This window comes from Tyto alba, unplaced genomic scaffold (genome assembly GCF_018691265.1).
Source record: "Tyto alba isolate M040663 unplaced genomic scaffold, T.alba_DEE_v4.0 Super-Scaffold_41, whole genome shotgun sequence".
NCBI lineage: Eukaryota > Metazoa > Chordata > Aves > Strigiformes > Tytonidae > Tyto > Tyto alba.
Window position 1 is genome coordinate 15,753,870 of NW_024881317.1, and position 22,030 is coordinate 15,775,899.

At 34.8% G+C, this 22,030-nt stretch overlaps 1 protein-coding gene across 5 annotated transcripts in view; it reads left to right on the plus strand.

The window, feature by feature from the left end:
* Positions 1 to 20,428, plus strand: part of CGNL1 (cingulin like 1) — a 60,055-nt gene extending 39,627 nt beyond the window's left edge. For 3 of the 5 annotated variants that reach the window (XM_032990335.2, XM_032990334.2, XM_032990336.2), the window contains exons 11-19: positions 2,791 to 2,943; positions 4,530 to 4,700; positions 7,193 to 7,354; positions 8,189 to 8,278; positions 14,031 to 14,114; positions 15,946 to 16,070; positions 16,652 to 16,760; positions 17,686 to 17,849; positions 18,475 to 20,428. In XM_032990335.2, the coding sequence (XP_032846226.1) occupies positions 2,791 to 2,943; positions 4,530 to 4,700; positions 7,193 to 7,354; positions 8,189 to 8,278; positions 14,031 to 14,114; positions 15,946 to 16,070; positions 16,652 to 16,760; positions 17,686 to 17,849; positions 18,475 to 18,613 (1,197 nt within the window). In that variant the 3' untranslated portion in view covers positions 18,614 to 20,428. Of the gene's footprint in view, positions 1 to 2,790; positions 2,944 to 4,529; positions 4,701 to 7,192; positions 7,355 to 8,188; positions 8,279 to 14,030; positions 14,115 to 15,945; positions 16,071 to 16,651; positions 16,761 to 17,619; positions 17,850 to 18,474 lie in introns of those variants that run through there. The other 2 variants (XM_032990333.2, XM_042804113.1) reach the window with 2 other exon arrangements.
* Positions 20,429 to 22,030: the final 1,602 nt, after the last annotated feature.

Genomic DNA, 22,030 nt, shown 5'->3' on the forward strand with positions numbered 1-22,030 from the left:
GATTCAATGCACCATATGCATCTCCTGCATCTTGATTAGCTTTGGGTCAAGATGCTTGAGAAGTGTGTTCTTTCTTTTCTGTTTACACATCCATCAGGGCATCATGCCAAGTAATGCTACTTCCAGGCTGGGTCTCCAAATTAAAGAAATCTAGGAAAGGTGACAGGTAGAGGAGTCTGTCTTGTCATTTTCTTCACAAATTACATCTAATTTCTGGCACACTAAATTTAATCCTCTTTCTGATTCTACACTCTTCTTGTCCACCGGATATGAGCACAAACAGACTTCAGGATGTAATCAGCAGTCCTTTTATTGAGAACAATTCAGCCTTTCTGTCTTTTGCTTGTTTTAATGAATAATGTTCTCCAGCAGGCTGATTTGGCCTTGTGTTACCGTTGACAATTTAGATGACAAACTTTGGCACAGTAATAATGCTTATCACAGTGGAAACTTAATTCCTGCCTGGCCCATCTTGCTTTTTACATGATACAAATTACTTTTAATGGTGGACTAGCATAAGAAGGACAGTGACAATATGAATAGAATTCTTTCCTTGGAACACGTTAGTTGTCTAGGAATTGCATTTTCTGTTAAAATAATTATGTTTACAACTTCACAACACTTTCCAATTTTTAGTAATGGACTTCGTATTGGTTTTATCACCCTTCTTAGTAACAAATAGTAAAAATATCTTGATGATAATAGAGAGATGCAATACATGAAACAATCAGATTTTTCTTTTCAGGATTTCAGAATATAACTCAAAGGAGAAAAAAGCTAAATTTCAATCTTGGTCATCTCAGTCTGCTCTATATCTGAAAATCAGGCAAAAGTTAGTATGGCCTGATGAGAATTGAGCTGATCCATTTCTTGCATCAAGCGCCTTTTTATTTTCTTTAAAAATTGTAATTATTCATACCTATTGTTACTTTGGCAATTGCCCTAGTTAGTAGATTAAATTTCTTCATATAGTAGTGATTGATTTTTTGTTTTGTTGGTGGTTTGGTTTGTGGTTTTTTTTTGTTGTTGTTGTTGTTGATAACTGTGAAATAAGAGTGTGATCAGATTTGCTCTGATGTTCACTTCCCTTTTCAGCACCCTAGAAATGCAGAACAGCATCCTGTTGGCACCATTATTCTGCCACAATGTATTTCACTGATCTATGTCTGCACAGTTTGTTTCTCAAGGATGTGTAAACAAACAGTAAAGTTAAATGATCTGTGAAAAGCTGATGGAGGAGGGCGCACATGAGGTTTTTATAACCTGTTCAAATATGGCATGTTATCAGAGTCCAAAGATTTCAGCAGCTTTTAGAACTGAAGTGCTAAAGCTGAACCTTTTTAAAGTTCTTAAAATTCTTTGGTGTCAGCTAAACCAATTCTGATGTAGAATTAGGTTTTACAAAACAACATCTATTAGCCCGCAGCATGTTTTAAGGTTATGTATATACTTCTTGGGCATCCACCATAACTCCTGTTTGTATCAGAAATGTCTTTTGTTGACAGGTTATACAAGAATGTGAGAGAGACAATGAATCTAAAAAAATCTCTAACTTCTAACATTTGATGATGTTCTTTCTTTTCTCCTATAATGGAACATGTATTTTTTGAGAATCTGATCTGTATTGCCTACAGAAATACTACTGTGTTTTAACATTTAAAATTTTTAGAAATGTAATAAAGTAAGCATCATAGGCAGTAAATATTCAACAACACTTTTTATTTCCAATATTAAAATATAAAACAATAGTTTGGAATGCTTTTTAGAATTTATAGTGATTTTAATTATTTACATTTTTCTGTTGGAACAATTTAAATTGTCCGTAATCTGCTTTTAGTCAATGTAATGGTGCCTCTCAGACTGGATAAAAACAAACCCTTTTTCTAGTCTTGTAGTGTCTATTCAGAGTAGGGCCATTAATGTATTTTATTCTGGAGGGAGAAGGAAGAGTTGAGAATCCCAACATGCAGATGGGAGAGAACCTGCTTTTCTTGTATTGGAATGAACTAATGATAGTCAGTTATTCTGCTGACTGACAATATTTAGAACCTGGAGGGTGATAAATTCTTAAACATCCTTGATGTGATAGCAGAAACATTTGAAGCTCCTGGTAGATGAGCATACAGCATAGCTCTACAGTTCATCCAAAATTTAGTCCAGATAATGATGGTTGGGTTTGAACATTAGTGGCAAAAGTTCTTTCAGGAAGGGGATCTCTGTGGTAGGAGCTGCAAAGTTCTGTTTGCATAGCATCTGCCACAATGAGACATCATCTTGATTAGGCCTTCTGAGTGCTATAGAAGCACAGCAATGGGAAAAATAAACACCTCACTAGTTACTTCTCACTCATCACAGGAACAGATTTGGGGTTTTTTGGTTTGGTTTCGTTTGGTTTTACCTAGGGAAAAAAAAAAGGTTGTTGTTGAGAAAACTTTTAAGGGAGCATATAATAAAATGTGAAACCTGAAATGGATATTGAACCTTGTGCAAGAGGTAGGATTTGTTGACATGGTGTGCAACTGCAGAGGAGTGTATGCTTTGCATGTAACAGAACCATAAAAAGGCTCTACATTTGGTCCTACAAATGTTGCAACAGTGTTTTAGGTATTTCTAGAAAGAATAAAACACTGCATCACTAAAATAATGTTTGTTCTATACTGGCTTGCAAACTAACTCCATTAACCTTTTATTATTTGTTGTAATGTCACAAGAGCTGGCAGTATTACTGCTGCACAGTGTGTTGCATAAGGGTCTGTATTTTGTTATATATTTGTTTTTAATCTACTACAGGAGAACATCAGTTGTATTTCACAGGAAAGACAACAGTTAACTCAGAAGTTAAAAGATGAAACTCATCAGAAGGAACAGTTAAAGCAGATAAAGAACGAAATGGAGAATGAACGATGGCAACTGAACAAGACTGTTGAAAAGTTACAGGAGGAGGTATGAATTCACTCCAAAGAGGCTCAATGAATCTGAATGTCATAGAGTGATAGAATGGTTTGGGTTGGAAGGGACCTTAAAGATCACCTAGTTCCAACCCCCTGCCATGGGCAGGGACACCTTCCACTAGACCAGATTTCTCAAAGCCCCGTCCAACCTGGCCTGGAACCCTCCCAGGGAGGGGGCAGCCACAGCTGCTCTGGGCACCCTGTGCCAGTGCCTCACCACCCTCACAGGGAAGAATTTCTTCCTTACATCTAATGAAAATCTCTCCTCTTTCAGTTTAAGACTGTTACCCCTTGTCCTATCCCCACACCCCACCAATGAAGAGTCCCTCTCCAGCTTTCCTGTAGCCCCTTTTAAGTACTGGAAGGCTGCTGTAAGGTCTCCCTGGAGCCTTCTCTTCTCTAGGCTGAACAACCTCAGCTCTCTCAGCCTATCTTCGTAGGAGAGGTGCTCTAGCCCCCTGATCATTTTTGTGGCCTCCTCTGGCCCCGCTTGAGTAGGTCCGTGTTCTTCTGATATTGGCGGCCCCAGAGCTGAATACAGTACTCCAGGTGGGGTCTCATGAGAGCGTAGTAGAGGGGGACAATCACTTCCCTTGACCTGCTTTTCATGCTTCTTTTGATGCAGCCCAGGGTACGGTTGGCTTTCTGAGCTGCAAATGCACATTCCTGGGTCATGTTGGGCGTCTTCCAGTCATCACCCAGCCTGTATTTGTACTTGAGATTGCCCTGGCCCATGTGCAGGACCTTGCACTTGGCCTTGTTGAATTTCATGAGGTTTGCATCCCTTCCCTCCTGCATGTTGGCTGCACCACACAGCTTGGTGTCCTCAGAAAACTTGCTGAGAGTGCACTTGATCCCACTGTCCATGTCGCTAGCAAAGATGTTAAACTATACCGGTCCCAACACTGACCCCTGAGGAATGCCACTCGTCACTGCTCTCCACCTGGACATTGAGCTGTTGACCTCATCTCTTTGAGTGAGACCACCCAGCCAATTCCTTATCCACCAAGTGGTCCATCTGTTAAATCCATGTCTCTCCAATTTAGAGACAAGGATGTTGTGTGAGACAGTGTCACATGCTTTGTACAAGTCCAGCTAGATGACGTCTAGATAGAACACCACTATCTCAAAATACTGTTGTAAACCAGTTCTGTTTTGTTTAAACAAGATCCCAGATTTGAGTTCAGTTGTAATGTAGACTGTGGTATTTCAGTTTCACAGCTGATTCTCAAAACACTACTCCATTAGACTTATTTTGCCATCTGTGTGTAAACCATACAACTTGATATACTGAAGTGTGACTGTACAGTTCCTTACATCAGCCAACTAGAAGAACTGCTAACAGACAAAAAGAGAGTAGTCTTGTCACACGTACTGTTAGAAAATAACCTTACTGTTTTGTATTTTCACACTGCTACATAGAAGTTCATTTGTTTGGGAACAAGCTTGATAAATTTTTCATTTGAAAATACTGAGCTGAATATCAAAGCTGGAGAAAAAAACCTTTTGGTGTATTAAGAATGATAGAGCCTTTAGTAGCAGTATTTTATGAAAAAATTGAATGTACTTTTTTCCCAGATGTCTGAAGTGGTAGAGGTCTCAAGAACATCCACTCTGGAGCTTCAGAACCAGTTTGATGTATACAAGGAAAAAAATCGCAGGGAACTTGCAGATGTGCAGAGACAATTAAAAGAAAAAAACCTTGAGATAGAAAAATCACGCCTGACAACTATGAGAATGCAAGATGAGGTAATGACATATAAGTTCAGTGACAAATTCTAACCTTTAACTTAGAATTCAGCTCAGATAGTTTTCAAGACTATGAATGTTTGCTATCACACTTTTCTGTACTTCATCATGACAGACTGAACTCAATCAGCATGCTTTTGGGTTTCATTCTTCATGATGATGATCAGCATGTTACTTCTGCCAGGGAAATGGGCTTTCTTGTTTATGACAGATAAATGCAGTGTTTGACAAAATGTGTCTTAAGTGATATGACATGGATTCCACTGATGATCTGCTGCTCTTTTAATGGCTGCTACTGAAGGAATTGAGAATATGAAAATATTGAATGAAGAAAAAAAAAAAAACCACAACCTAAAAACCAGCATTTATTTAGAAAAAAAAAAATCCAACAACAAAAAATAGACAAATTCTGGGTCTGAAGGAGTTGGCATACATTCTCATCTTCCTTTATATGAGCCACCTTGCAGATTTAAGTTACAATGGTGTCTGTGCAACCAAGAATCAACCATAGTTTTGAAGCATCTGCCTCTTAGTATGTAAATTTTGCCATAAGCTGTTCAAAGATCTGCATATTCTTATTCTGCAATTGAAAAAGCTATGAAAATAGTCACTGGTTACAGATGTTTTCTGTATGTAGAATATTTTAATAGTTTGATTTTTCCAGTTCAGAACTTATCTTATGTTGCCCTCTCCCCTTAACTATTTATTTTTAAAATTCAATTTAAAAGAGCAACAATATAAGAAAGTATAGTTCCTATATATTATTTTGTCTTCCTTCTATATTTATTCCATTCAGGGATGCTGAACCTTTGTAAAGGGATGAATACTCATAATGAAATTTGAAAGATAGAACTGGCATATTGAGAACATGGCTCTTAAATTGAATAAATTAGAATAGACAGCTTAAATTAAAGATTATGTATGTGTGTGTAGGTAAATATGTATATATGCTGTGTTTACATTTACTATGAAAAATACTTCCAGTGTTATCTATTACAACAACAGAGCAAATACAAAGAAGAAAAATCAGAATGAAATAAACCTTCATTATTTGACAAAAAGATAACCCAAACACTCTATAAAAGACAAAATATTACTGTTTATGGAATTCTACATCTCCATGAAGCAGTATTTAAAATCCTAGGGCTTTAAAAATGTAGTATGGCAACTAGCTGCAGAAGACAAAACAAAATCTGAGTATAGAGGATAAGCAGGTTAAACAGCAGACTTTGTAGAGAGACTAAATACTCAGGACAATTGAAAGTCTTTATTATCTCTTCATCTTTTGTGTTTAACAAGAAGTATAAATAGTCTTTTCATTCAACATGAAAGTCTGTTTTGTCTATCAGAATCCTCTTGGGTAGCTGACATAGTACAAAAAACATTCATTTTGAGAGTCTCATCAAAAAACAAGGATTGTAATGATCATGGCAACATAAGTATCCTCCTCTTGTTCTAGCAGTAAAACTATGAAACAGTCTTGCAAAGGCAGTATGGGAGTTCTTTGCTGCTGGGTCTCTTGTACATCTGTGGGTACATAAAAGATACAAAGCTTGAAAGTTGTCAATCCAATGTCATTCCAAAATGTTAATTTCATATGAAATGCTATTAATATACACACCTCTGCACTTAACTAGCTGTTCACCAAGTCATGCAGATGTCCAACATTTTGTCGCCAGGACTAAGCAATAGGTAGCAAACTCTGTAAACAGTCACTAATACATTATTTTAGCTTCATCATAAAAATAAGCACTTGACTGAACAGAGGAAGAATATGGAAGACTGTATGAAAGAAAACCCCCCATTATACGTACATGTCACAAGTGAAGTTACAAATACAAGGAATGAATGATCATAGTCTCACCTAAAGATCCTCTCGCTACTTTTTTTTTTTTTTAACAGTACTATAAAGGTTTTAGATAACTTTGAGTACGTGCTGTTGTTAGAATAGGAAATGTTTATTCCCAGCAGATAGCCGTACTATATCTAAACCTTATACTAATACATACATATGTGTGTGTGTGTGTGTGTGTGTGTGTGTATGTTAGCAATTATGTTATTGGTAAAATGCTGTCATTGAAGTGCCTCAGACATATGTACTACATAATTATTTAAAAACTAAAGTACTGTTAGTCTGAAAAGGAAAGGAATAATACTGCAGAAGTTCCAAGGATAAAACCATTTAGAGAATTGTAAAAAATTGGGCTTTCTGTAACTGGGTCAAAAGCAAAAATAACCCCCCAGTATGTGTAATTATCACTCTAAGACCTGTAGTGTGAAGTGTCTCTTCAGATCCGATGTTTAATCCGTGTTTTTTTTACTTGGTGCCATCTGGTGGATAAAACAAAAATTACTGTGAAAAGCATAGAACTCAATGCAATTCCTGTCACACTTCCGGATCTGTCATGCTTGTAGTCAGTCCCCTTTACTGACATCACTTATTTTTTTAGAAAGTACAGTAAAAAGTATATTACCATAATTTATTGTTTCAGATGCATCTTATGGAAGAAAATCTGAGGGACCACCAGAGAGCTCAGGATGAGGCAATAACAAAAACTCAGTTGTTAGAACAGACTGTTAAAGGTTTGGAGTATGAATTGGAAGCCAAAAACCACTTAAAAGATGATCGGGCGAGACAAATCAAACTAATGGAGGTAAAAGACATTTTTAAGGGTTGGAATCTTATTGGAACCGATTAAAATAATTTTGGTATTTCACATAGATTCTGTCTGGGAAGAAGCAAAATAACTTGATGTTGATGAAAATCCACGTAGTACTACTGCAGGAATTATTCTGGTATATTCTAAAGGTGATCTGTTAGCTTATCTGTTGTAGCATAATGTGTACTAAATTACAATTATTCTTTCATCATTTTAATTATTTTTTAAATTAATTTTCTCTACAGTTTATCAGGCAAAATTGTATTTTTGTCATTCATAGGCCCATCACTCAGAACTTCAAATGTATTTAGAATTATAAGTTCTATTTAGCATCTATTATAAATTCATTTCAGGAACCTAAATAACATCATTATTCTGACTGTGTTGTTACAGGGATAACTTCATAATTTCATAATCGTTCAGTTAAACTAAGCTGTCATTTGACTTTCATAAACAAACACTTTTATACCATTGTTCTCATATGAAAAGAAATTTTTCTTCCAAACGTATGATGTAACGTAGACATTCTAAAAACAGTCTCTAGAAACATTACAGAATTTCTTATTTTCTTGAAACTGGTGAGAGTGATTAAAAAAAGAAATTAAACTTCTATTTTACTTCTGTCAGACAAAACAATTCACTTTAAAGACTTATCTACCTGCCATCTATTTTTCTAGATCCTGTATGTGTTTTCAGAGGCATTTCACTTTTCAAGCCTAGTCTTTCAGACTGTTCAGTCCTTAAAGTTTAAGGAAGAATGAACTTGGTAGCAATCTGAAGAGGATGGGAAAGTAGTATATTGAAATGAATTTTCTTTGTTCCACTTAGGACAAGTTATCTCACCTCGAACTTGAGCTTGATGAAGAAAAGACTAATTCGGATTTGTTGTCTGAGAGAATCAGTAGATGCAGAGAACAGGTACTTGAACAAGTTTTCCCACTGTTGTATAGCGATGAGGAAAAAGTGTTATTAGGATCACAAACAACATTGATGAACTAAATAATTACTAGCAATAGGGTCTATATATTATACTTAAGCAGAGTATGCAAATCCAAAAAGCAAGATTCACAAACATGATTAAATATGCTCCTCCATGTCATCACAGACCAATTTTTTCCTGTTTTCCTAACTGGAGAACTGACACAGATTGCATATAAAAACTGAAGACCAGTATCATCCTCTGATATTCTCGATGCACTGAGCATCAGGTAATCATTGATGTATGCAGAGATGATGCTATTGTAGGCTCAGTTTTAGATGGTGAGGCTATCAGAGAAAGCCTGTTGTAGAAAGTATCTCAGATTGAAAGATCACAATTTTTTAACCTTACTAAAAAGCAGGCCAGCATAATAGTCTTGATTTTAAAGAAAGAGGACCTTAGGAAATTGAAGAGTTAATTAGTGAAGTCAGCTGAACTAAAGATGCTGTCCAGTTTCATCAGAGAGGAAGCTTTATTTTCATTACAAGTGTAAAAACTGATTAAAGCATATCAAAGATATGACAGTTGGAAAGTGTTTTCCAAATAAAAACATTGGTCACTAGTTCCAAAAACATTATATGAGTAGATAGCCCAGAAAGAGGGGAAGAAGGATTTATTAACAAGGTTGTGTCTCATGCGGCAGAAAATGTAAAGATAAAGTGAGATTTGCCAAGCTAAGTGAGATCTGTCATAGTAAATCAAACCAGTAACAAAAAGTTTCTTGACCATATAAGTAGAAGAAAGAAGTTGTGGAAACTGTATGATGAGGTATCAAATCCAGACAAAAAGTAATCCAGGTATGCCTTCTCAAATAAATTAATATTTTGCCTCTGTCTTCAGTAAGATCAGTGAATATGCAGGTGGAAGGAAGTGGAGTGGGCTAATGGAAATGAGATCATTGAGCTGGAAATCACCAAGTTTAAGAGAATTAGGAGTTCATTGTTCTGAAGAAAAAAGCCTGAATAATACCATTCAAGATTTCTGGAAGAACTGACATATGAAATTATAGGTCCAGTAACAAAGATTTATAATAAACCAGAAAAGTAGAGAATAGGGCCTGGTGGCTGAAAAAGTAACCAGAGCATCCATGATTGAGTAGTCAGTATTATGCGAGTTTTTGATTAGTCCATAGAAAAGAACATGGTGATGTGATTGTCTTGGAATATCACAGCCTAAACAATGTTCTTTGCCTTAGTTTTACATTCTGAAAGATTTGATACTGATGCATAACTCATTACAGGATGTCTACTACTGTGGTTTTACATTAAGTACAATATCTCATTAGTAATTTCCTAGAAGTCCAGAAGATAATTTGCATTGAGGTACAGCCCACGATAGTCTGTTCTGGTTTCATTTATTTCTTTCTCCAGAAAAAAAAAATTGCTGAAATTCTTTTGAATAGCCTTAATTTCAGAGGGAGAACAGAAAGTAAAAATCTTAGTTTCTATGTCTTTTCAATTAAATAGTATATTCCACTGAGACAGCTGGAGACTTTTAAAGTGAGTTAGAGCTCAGCTTTTTTTCATGTGTCCTTGAAATACCAAGGCACCATTACTACTTTGTTTGAACTTGGGTTACTGAGATTGTATTTGATTGCAATATAGTCTTTTTAGTATTATTCCACTGATATTGTACAGACTCTGAGTCAGTGGGTGAAACAGAATGTAAAGGACCCATAATAATGTGGGGTTATTCTATTGTTAAATTAGGAAGTCTTTAATACTAGAGCCTATGCCTGTGTAAGCCTAGGATAAAAGAACCTTAGTCGTAGCTGCACTAGTGGGTACTATAGTAAGTTAATTTTGCTAACTGAATGGAAACCTGAAATACAGATGGATGACCAAAATGTTACATAATGAGTAAAAGACAGTGTTTATTTTGAGGTCTGGAGTTTCTCATTTCACACATGAGTTACAAAGGTTGCTTTGTTTTGATTTTATGCCAGAATGACTAAGTAGTCAAATTACTAAAGAGAATTTCAGGGTCTGCTAAGCATTTATAATGACATGAGAAATTATAATGGATTTGTTTTGATAATATCTGTATTTCTGTAAATTTTTCTTTTTTTATTACAAATCTGTTATTTTACTATACTGATAATGAACTGTAATTGTCAAATTTCTAGTAAAAACAAATTGAAACAATTTGTTCTATTTTACATAAAGCTAAATGTTTGAATAAACATTGGCAAGGCTGATAGTTCACATTTCATTGTGAAGCCCTTTTGGATCTGGGAATGGCTGCATGAGACACTTTGCATCTTCCCTACCTTATTCTTGCAAAGTACCACAACAAAGTGCAAAGAGCAAAAGAATTTTGGGGAAAGGAGGATTGTATCTTATTAGTCTATAAATGTTATGGAATTAGGGACTCCGGAAAGAGCAAAATGGTCAACACACACATATAGAAAACTAGAGCACTCAGATGCTGTTTGAGTCTAAAGCGAGCAGGGACAGGGCATATTTTTAGTACATGATGGGTTTTTTTCCTACAAACAATTGAAACCAAGTACCTCTTGCCATTTTGTTTTTGCAAACATAATTGAGCAATACTTAAGGTACCCTCAAGTCTTGTGCTCTGTGAAAATGAAAGACAAATCAGTTGATTTCAGAGTTGTTTCCAGTAAGTGTGAAAAATGGGCTAGTTAGTTTCTATGACGATTTTAGAATAAATACAGAAGGATAAAATTACACTGACTGCATCATTCACTTCTTTTTAGTAAAGCATTCCCAATGGATAGCTGTATACCTGCTCTTTAGCTGGCACCAGGTGTGGAAAGCAAACAAATGAAAATGTGGACACAAAGGTTGCTTTTCAATTATGAAGGCTCAGAGGGGTTTGTTTGGCTTTAGCTTGTTTGTTTGTTAAACATCAGGTTTTTTTGGTCACATACTTGAAAATTGTTTATGTAGGTCTAGCTCTCTCTGTGTATATATGTTGGTTTTTTTTTTTTTTTACTTTTCCCTATGTATTAACAAGAAACATAGGCTGTGAACCTAGTGTGAGATGGTAAACAACTGTGATAACATCTAAAATGTTATTAGAAATCAAATTGCTTTCACTAATAATGAACTCAACAGCTGCCTCTAATCCTAAAGCTGGCACAAAATGCTGTTATGTCTAATAAAGCTTTGTAAAATCTGATACTATTGCTTTTCTCAATTCTTTGTTAGCATTATTCAAATCCAGCTGTGGTAACTGTTGCCTTAAGCTGCAGAAATAGTTTATTCTTTAATATAATTAGAATATATTAGATATAGGAAAGGTAGAATGTGAAGCACAAAGCTCTTCATGGTACATACCCAGACCTTATCTTAACTGTTGTGAAATAAGTGAAAAGTTTGAGCACATTTTGGTAGGCAACTGCTTTTTTCCCCTGTGCATGTTAATTATGTTTACTAATGAAAAGTACAAGGAGATAAGTGGAAACAGTTTCCACCTCCCCCAGCAAGAATTGTGACCTGATGCCCTTTTCCTTTTACAAGCTCTTGTGTATATTTGCACATAGTTTTCTAATCCTAATCAGATACAGTACTTTTTCTTTCTCCCACTGTTTTTCTGTGATGTTGCTTTTAACGTGAGGTATCCAACAATGGTAGCAGTCATCTTGGAAATAAAATAATTGTCCTCTAGATAATTCCTTAATTTGAGATCTCGGGAAGGTTGCACAAATTTGTCACACCCTTTGAGCACAATAAGAGCACAGTAGAACTTTAGAGTGGACCAGTAAGCAAGTTCCTACATAAAACAAAACCCCTTTCTCCAGTTAACAGTTGCATTTTTAATTAGTCATTCATTTTACTACAAATTTTGCTCTATTTTGTCTGTGTCTGTCTTCATTGCTAAAGCAATTACAGCAGAATAATTTCTACATAATCCCTCACGTTATAACTTTTTTCATATATTTCATTAATAAATGCAGATATTGTATACTTGAGTGTATTCTGAAAATTCTAGGTTTTATCTATAAAATACCACTTTAATATATGAAAGATTCTTACTCTATAATGTATAAAACATTATTATTAAGCTTCTGTGTGACAATGAGAGCTTTTAGATTGCCCACCTGTTGAGAACACAGCCATGTGCGAACATTTGTAGTCCAGTAACTGTTATGACCTTGGTTTTCAAGAATGCCTTCTACTGTTCTGAAACAGTACTGTGACATAACATATGCAACTGCATGCATAGCTGCCATTGTTTGTATTCATATATTAATTTCAAAGCTACAGAAACGGTGTAAATTACTTCTTTTAGACATGTGATTAACTAAAAATATATCTTTTAATATTATAATGTGGTTGAAAAAAAAAAAAGGCCTTAGGGTAAATATCATGTGCTGTACTTGTTTAACCTTCACATTCTTAGCATTGCTTTTGGATTTTTTTTTTTTATGCAAGAATTCCCAGTGGCTTTTGAAAGACCTTTAGTGAGATGAATCTGTAACTTATTGCTGCTTAACTGTGATGATGTGTTTATGCAAGTTGATATGTAACTGTTGTAAAGCAAGGAAGAATGCTGTGGCCACTGAAACCCTTGTCAGGCTTTTTGCAGGTACAGTCATTGTTCACTGACATTGTACAGTCATTGTTCACTGTGTTCCCCAGGTGATGTCATAGTAAACATTGTGCAGGGAATAGCACAAATGCTGTGGTAACATTAGCTGTGCCTGCAAAGGCATTTAGAAAGACTTGAGGGCAGTCTCAGCAGGAATTAGAGGCAAGAAAAGTATTACAGCACTACAGACTTCTTCCTTTAGCCCTGAAGTTTCAGTAGCAGCTGTTAAGCAGTTCAGAGCTTCTCTTTGATCCTCAGAATTTTTTTTTTCTCAGTGAAGTCCAATAGTGCGATAAAACAGACTAATTCTATATTCTTATCTTGATTCTGTATTGATCAGGTAGTTATTTAACATCTTACATGTGGAGAATATACTTTCCTTTTGATTATTGAATATGCCACTGAAATATTTACATAAACTGTAGCAAATGTTGTGCTTTAACAAAACAAACAAAAACCACCCACTCCCCAAGTCCAGAAGTTAGTGCTCTCCAGGTATGACAGACATAAAATTGACTGGAGGAGGGGAGCAGCGCTCACATCCAGTATGCACCAGAGTGTGTTGAAAAAGAGCTTTTACTGTTTTCACAGACACAGAAAACTACAATTGTAGAGTGCATCGCTGAGTTCTAGGCACTTCCCTGCAGTTACCAGTTTGTATTTGATAAAGTGAAGCTCTAAAGTAGACTAGTCACCAGCTTATAGGTAAGGTGCTATTTCAGAGCTTCAGACTTAAGTATGAAGAAAAAAACTGTAAGGGTGTTTGAAGACTGTTGTGATGTTCCAGAACTCAGTTCCCTGCCACATGATATGTGTCTCATACAACATTTTAGAGTTCAGTTTCCTGCTACAGAATATATATACTGAACATAAACAATACCCAGTGTGGCTGGAAAATGCTTAGAATAAGCACTGGGAATAACAAAGCAAAAAATTTTCTTCAAGACTGTAATTGTAAACTTCATCTGAAATCACACGTATGTCCTGAATTCTAAGAAAGAACAAATTTCTTTCTCATTGCATAGGTACATGTACTTTATGTATATGTGTATATATATGCATACACATGGTATCATATAGATAAATGTAAATGAAGTATTTTATTAAAATTTCTGTCTTTTCTTTCTATAATAGATTGAACAAATGAGGACAGAGCTCCTTCAGGAAAGGGCTATAAAGCAAGATTTGGAGTGTGACAAAATTTCATTGGAAAGACAGGTAATTATGACTGGCATATCATCACACTAGCAAGACAAGAGGCTGGGTATATGCCTTCATTAGGAAGTTCAAATAAGCATTTAAGGAATACAGTATTTGGCAACTGGAACTATCCCACCATGGTATGTTCCTGGAAGTATGTGTTAGTAAGAATAAATTAAAAACCATGAGTATCTTAATACTGATGCTCAAAAGAAAATACCATAATCTCAAATAAAGTCTTCTCTTAGTATTTTTTTTTCTTTCTGTACCCTCCATTTTAGCATGAGGTTTGTCACAGTTTATATATTTCATATACTAAATACTCATACTATGCATATATCTGTTTATATAATGTAAGACATAGTTGTTGTAGTGAATACAGGCATCTTTTTACCATGCAAATTCTGTCTATACATTTGAGGATCAAAGGCATGAAAAATAAGAAATGTGACAGTTGATATGGTATACTTGTTTTAGAATAAAACTGAGATACCAATATAGAAACTTTTTTAAAAAGTACATATACAGAAAAGGCTAGAATATCTGTTATCTAGTCACTGTTATCTAGTTTAGCTGCAAAACCTTTGACCACTTTTGAAGGAGCTGTTCTTCAAAGTCTTAACAGTATTTCAGGAATGCTGTTGAAGGTAGATCATAATTTCAAGCAATTGTGATTTTAGTTGAGTATTTTCTTCTGTAGGAACAAACAATTAGAAAAAATTACATGCCTCTGAAAGAAAAGATACAGATTTGATAGAGAACTTCTACTCTGTTGTGTAGGAAGGAATATGACTTATATGTTTCAATATCTGTGATGGAAAGTATATTAAAAATGCTTTCTAGCTTTTTACGACATTTTATTCTGCAGTTTAGTGGTCTTTGAAAGCAAGGTAACCATCACAGCCCCTGGCTGAGATCCAGAGGAAAGCTATCTTAGCAAGTCATAGTATTATTGACAGCCTCAAGAACATAAAACAGATTATAATGGGAATTTAGAGAACATGTTTATACCAGTCACATAATTTGGTGCCTTAAATTATGTGAAGTTAAGCCCATCATAATTGTTTGAAGAAAAAGAATGCCACCTACTGGTATATTCCATGTACACCCTGTTACTTTAGTTCTCAATTCTCTATCGTAGCTTTTTTACTGTTTGAGATCTGAGATCATGGTTTGAAGAGCTTTACTTTCTGTTCCTCATGTAACTCTTTTTTTTTTTTTGTTTGTTTGTTTTTTTATTTTTGGAAACCTTATTGTTTAAGTGCCCATTGAAAACCATAAAAATTGAAGTGTAAATCTGAGCAAAAAGTCTGCTTTTACAAATCATGCAGCTTGCAGTTTTTCAAGCTATTTATGTAGTAGAAGTAGCATTGGATAGTTAAGAAAGGGGGGAGAAAACCCACAGTAATAGCCTTGATACAGTAAACTCATATTGGATGCAAGTAATTATTTTGTCTACTTGTTTTAGCCATACACCAGTAAGTTACAGGGGAAGAATACAGAATTTGAGAAAATAGCTGTGTGGAGAATAAGACAGATCCAGTGCTATTTGAAAAATTATGGCATATTGAAAAATGCTATTGGAAGGGACTTGCGACCATCTGAAGTTCAAGGGTCCATTTAAACCTAAAACTTTAACTCAAGCTTAACACTAAATTCTTTTTAATAAAGCACAGTAATAGATTTGTTTGTAGTAAGCTGAAAAATCTCACTGCCTCTCTTTTTTCAAATTTACTAAATGAAAAATATCCTGACCACCTTATGTTTGACTGGAGAGATTTATTTTGTGTTAAGGTGGTATTTGTTAATATGCGTATATATGTAGTAATCAAGTATGTTCCAATTATAGAATAAAGACTTGAAGAGCCGAATCCTTCACCTGGAGGGTTCCTACCGATCCAGTAAAGAGGGACTTGTTGCTCAAATGGAAGCAAGGATTGCAGAGCTAGAAGAACGACTTGAAAATGAAGAGAGGTGAAACTAGTTATGTTAAGGTCAAACCATGCATGTTTGTTTGTTATTATGGCTTCTTGCTAAGATTAAGTCTCTAATACAATTAATCTGTTTTTTTTTTTTTTTTTTCTCACAAGCACCAAATTAAAATGGTTACAGTTTCATATCAGTATTGTAAATTTTCTTTTTGACTGAAAGCACACTGAAGTTGCCTTATAAATTTAAAACTGGGCACAGTGTTAACATGGTTCCATACCTTGTTATTTTATCAATTTCTAATATCAGTAACAGGCTTAGAAATATTAACTATAGTTTACTGTTTCCATTTTCATGTTCACTTCATTGTTTAATCTTGAAGGAATGTATGTTTTTTTTTTTTTTTCTAAATGTTGCTCTGGAGACAGAAGAAATTCACCTTAGCGGTTCATGCTTTTGAACAAATCTCTTAGTGTTGCATGAAATCAGTAAATCAAATCAGGGGCCGTTAGTATTTATTTAATTCCTAGAAGATTTTTAAGGAATTCTGTCAGTAGGATTGGAAGTATTTAAGTTCCTTTTTTTTTTTTACAAGCCTGTCTTTTGTTTGTTTTGTTTTTTTCTAGGGATAGAGCTAATTTCCAACTAAGTAACCGCAGACTTGAGAGAAAAGTGAAGGAGTTAATGTTGCAAGTAGATGATGAACATCTCTCATTGACTGATCAAAAGGACCAGGTAGAAGGAAAGAATAATATACAAATATCTGATATTAATCCTACTAGCATAGGTCATCATATATAAAAGATATGAGAAGAATATAGATAGATGCTGATTACTCTGTTGTTTATGAACTCCCATTTAGTGAGATTCACAGTTCCCACTATCATCATGTTCTTTTCTACAGTACTAAATTGCTATTCATTTATTAAATTATGAAAAGGAACCACTTACAGAAGCAATGCTATAATTATTTTAAGAAATAAAGCCAATAACAGAACAGTATACGATCCTATAAATAGATACACCAACATATTCTATAAATGCATACACCAACAAATAATATATTCTGTCTTGTCACCATAAAATTTTGTTTAAAGAAGATATTTATTGTTAAATATAGGACACAAGTATTAAGCATAAGTTGATACTCTAATAGCAATGTGATCTACCATTCCTGTGGTCTTTGTTCATTCCTTGCTTAAAACATGGTTTGTTTCTGCACGTGAGTCAAATAGTTAATATTCTGCCTAGAGAATGAACAGTATGTTTCAAATTGCAGACATCTGTTAAGGGAACAATCTTTTAATATACTCTGACTTCCTTAAAACATATTTTATAGTATCTGCCTGGTAAAGTAGCTTAACTTAGACACACCAATAGCTTCAGTGTTCCATATTGATAACCAGCTCTTGCTGTCTCATAATACTGTCTTAGTTTGCCAAAGCTATGTTTGCTTGTTGCTGTTTTTAATTCTTAAAAAATTACATCCCATCACTTTTCTCAAAGTCTAATGCTGACTTTTTAATATTTCTCAAGCATAGGATTACAGTGTCACTACACTGGCAAAGTTGTGTCTTTATTCTCCCTCTCATAGATGCTGGAAGGATAAAATTCCTTTATTAAAATAGTCCTCTAATCAGCTGACATGTAAATATTTCAGTTGAGTTTGCGTTTGAAAGCAATGAAACGTCAGGTTGAAGAAGCTGAAGAAGAAATAGACAGACTGGAAAGTGCTAAAAAGAAACTGCAGAGAGAACTGGAAGAGCAACTAGACATGAATGAACAATTGCAAGGACAGCTTAGCTCTGCAAAGAAGGAATTAAGGTAGGATGGCTTGTCAGACCTTATGATTATGTATCACACTACCACTTACAAGACTGATCTCTTGCTCCTTTATTCCATTAACCGAAGGCTTCCTCTAACAAACTTCAAGTTTCGGAGTTTGAGACAGACCTGTGAAACTCCTATGCATTTTCTTTCTCTATAGATGTTCTCCAACTCTTTCCAGGGTGCTCTAGGTTCCCAAACCTTCTTTCCAATGTCTGCCTGCTGAATAAAGCCATTGAGGCAGGGAATAAAAAGCAGGGAAATGGGGTGGGACTCAACACTCTTATGATTTGTAGTAACAAAAACTTCCTGCTAATGACTGAGAGGTACGGCTATCTTGTGTTAGTTTTCCTCAGCCATCTTTGAACATCTCCGTGTGCAAGGTTTACAGTTCCCTCTCTGTGACTTTAGAGGTGCTTGAAAATGATTGACTGATCCTCATTCTCTTGCATGTTTCTTTCATGTAAGATGTAGCCTATGATAAACTACCCCTATTGGAGCACAAGTTTCTTTGACATCCTTAAAAAATGTAAATCCTACCTGTCCATGTTTCAAGCTTTGCATAAGTGTTCTGCATGTAGATGTCCAGTTTTAATAGCAAAGACGTGTATTTTTGTTTTAGAAGACTGAAGAAGTCACCAAGTAAAGTGTTGGCTGATTCTGATGATGATGACGATGATGATTTCAGCACGGATGGTGATAGTCTCTGTGAAATACCTTCAGGAAATAACTTTTCAAAAGATGATGACACACAAATCTAAAAAAGTATTGAATCTGTGGTTCCTTGAAAGTACTGGAAGATTAACATAAGCTATCAAGAAACTGGATATTCTGGAAGCCAAATGACAGAAAGGGATTTAAGAGTTGGGAATATAATGTTTCCATCCATACTGTGCCATTTAGATCTCCACTGTTTATTATAGAAAACAGGCTTGCATTTTAAAACAGCTATAAAACATGGAAATATATATATATATATATATATATATAACTGCTACTGAAAATGTGGGGGTAATGTTTCACATTGGAAATCTGATTTTGCTAAAATTCTGTTTAAGTAAAAAGTCATTTGAAAGTAATTCAAAATTAGTTTGTAGTTATTAAAAGCTTTTCCCTAAAATGAAGGAAACCACAGAAGATTATTTAATAATTGTAAGTAGGGGAAATGATGTATAAAATGAAAATATTTTAAACCTGATCTTTTTATTGACTGTAGTACTATTTTGTAAAGTTTCAAATATTATATAAATCAGTTTTGTATGTAAAGTACTTAAATTTATACTGAATGTTATATTTGGGTTTTGACTAAGAAGAGAAAAAATGAAAATGAATACATTTTGTGCATTATAGAGCAGATCCACAGTCCCTGAGCCAGGAAGTACCTTCCCATTTTAAAACCAGTGTGTTTTATTGTATGTATTCCGTATATTAGAGATCAAATGTTAATCCTGCATGTTGACTTTAAAAGGACCATCACATGTGCATGATGAGTGAAGCTTTCTTGTAAACTTTGTTTGGGAAGCTTTCTGTTCTTAGTAGGGAAAAGTGACAATGAAGTCAGTTATTACTTGGCATCTTTCATTTCCTGAAATGGACTCCATACTGCCAGAGACAGAACTGCTGATTTGAGGGCATCAGGACAGGCTTATCTTAAAGTTTCTAAGGAGTCCCACTCATTCCAGTAAAATTACTTGTGGTCTTTGAATTAGGTATATGCTTAAATCTGTTAATTAGTTGATCCCAAAATTTTATGCACCTGGCAAGAAATTGCACCAAGGAAACATAAAGCATATAATCTGTTTTTACTTTCTAACCTCTTCCTGAGCATCAGTTTGTGGATACATTGCAGTATATGGTCATATATGCATATATATATTAGTTTTTCAGTTTCAGTGTAATCTAATTGTAAAAAATACTTTAAACGGAAGCTGCTGGGAGCTTCCATTTCTCCCACAAAGGCATCTACTGAAGAGGACAAATTTAACAGCTCTGAAAGTGAGGCTGATAGACTTGTTTAAGGCAAAAGTCACGACAATGGCAGTATCCATTGATATGAATATGTATATTCATTGACATGTATATGGAATCAAACTCCGGCCTGCAGGATCAGAAATTATTCATGCATAGCAGATTACAGACTCTTTTGCCATGTAATTCCCTTCAATTTGATTTTGATGATTTGAGATATATGGGAAATAATATGAACAGCATAGTTGTAATACTCTGAATCTGGTGTATCTTTTCAAGTAGCGTACATCATATAATTTTTTTGCAGTACTAGCTTTACTATTTTGACAACACAGAAATGACCTTTCTTCCAAGATCAACTGCACTATACTGTACTGTCAATCATCATATAACCTGCTGTGATTTATTCTTTGTTGTTTCATTTGAATTTTTATGTAGGCTTAACTTTAAACAACTGATTGCAATCTCCAGTACTCTGTCCTAATGTTCATAGATGACTTACTTCAAACCACTGGAAGAAAATCGCATAATATTGCATCTACCTCCGGTTACATTAAACTGTAAAAGATAAATTCACTTAAAATAAACAGTCAGCTATTTCAGCTCTACATTGTATGTGCACATAGTGTGGTATGACAGTTGAATTTCATATGGAAGCTGCATGTGTTTAAAATATAACAAGAAAATAATTATCTGGGAAATACTGATACTATAAACACGTTCTGCATTTTCTTCTTTTTGGACAGCTACCTTCTTCATAACTTACAAAGCAGATGGCAGGTGTAATATGTAGAAGACTCCTTTTCTCATTTGAGCTTGTAATAATTTAGAAGGATGCATTGTTGCAAACTCCTAGTGGGAGAGATCCTGCTTATTAGACTTCCTTCCTCTCCATGCCTTCAGAAGAAGAATAGGTCTTTAGTTTGTTCATTTAGACTTGGAAATGGCATCTCCTCTTTAGAGTTCTCAAGATATGACTAAAATCAAAGAAGAGCTTACATTGTTGAAAAGGGTATTTCAACTCATTCACAAAATAGTTGGTAGATTTGGTTCTCAATACATGCTCGCTCTGGCAGCATAGATTAGGGTAGGGTCTAGATCTTGATTGCCACCAAACCCAAAAACGTTGATAATAGTTTAGATATGTCTGATTTGTTCACTCCATTCCATGACAGTTTTTGATTAAAACTCATTTAAAGATTTAGATTAGAAAAATGTTTCCAATATTTCTGTGTAATCTATTTTTAAATTAATTTCAGAATAAGCTCTTGACTCATACAAGGAAGCAAGAGGGAGAATATGTGACGAAACATGGTTGTGAGACATTCAGTTTCTAGAAGTTTGTACAAACATGAGAGTTGCTGGTATATGAGAGACATGGCCTGAATTGTGAGCTGTAAAGACCTTCAGTTTTCTTCGATGATACCATAATACCTCATAAATAAAACCAGACTTTTCATAAATCACTTTTGATATAAGCCTAACCTGATGACTTCTATGGTGGATGCTTCTGTCTCAGTGTCAGTAATCTGTGATGAACAATGAACTTTTTGTCCTTTCTGGGATTAATGGCCTTTCATATCCCACTGAGATTTTGACCATTTTTATGTGGTGAGAGGTTTTCTATAAAAACAGTATTTCTTCTCATTAAAATACCATGCTGCCTAAATATGCATGTTCTTCAAACAGCTGTGTAATATTAATATTGCCATATTCAATTCCTGACAACTTGTGCCTTAAGAGGACTTATATGGTCATGCATAATTCCTGTTTTTGAGAATCAAATTCAAGTTCTGTTTTGAGCATTTTCACTAATCTGTTATGCTCTGGCAGGTGACCTTGGTTTTCTGAGCCTACTTTTGCAGATAGGAGAATACAAGTTAACTATAAGAAGTTAAGTGTTTTTATGTTTTAAATCACTAACATTTGGGAAGTGCTCCCAGATCTTTCAGTGGTAATTACTATACAATGCAGAATATGTAAATGTAAATCAGACAACCAAACAACATCCTCCTGTCCTCCGTAGGCTCCTCACTCACTGTCCAAGTAATAAAATTAAGGATATTCATCACACATAATGGATTTTAATGCCTTTGAGTTTGGAAGGCATCTCTCTTCATAAAAGCATTAAGGTCTTTCAGACATCATATCTCTTTTTAGTGCATGGAGAAGGAAGAAGGAGAACTTATTGTTTTCTTGTTGTCCCTTGT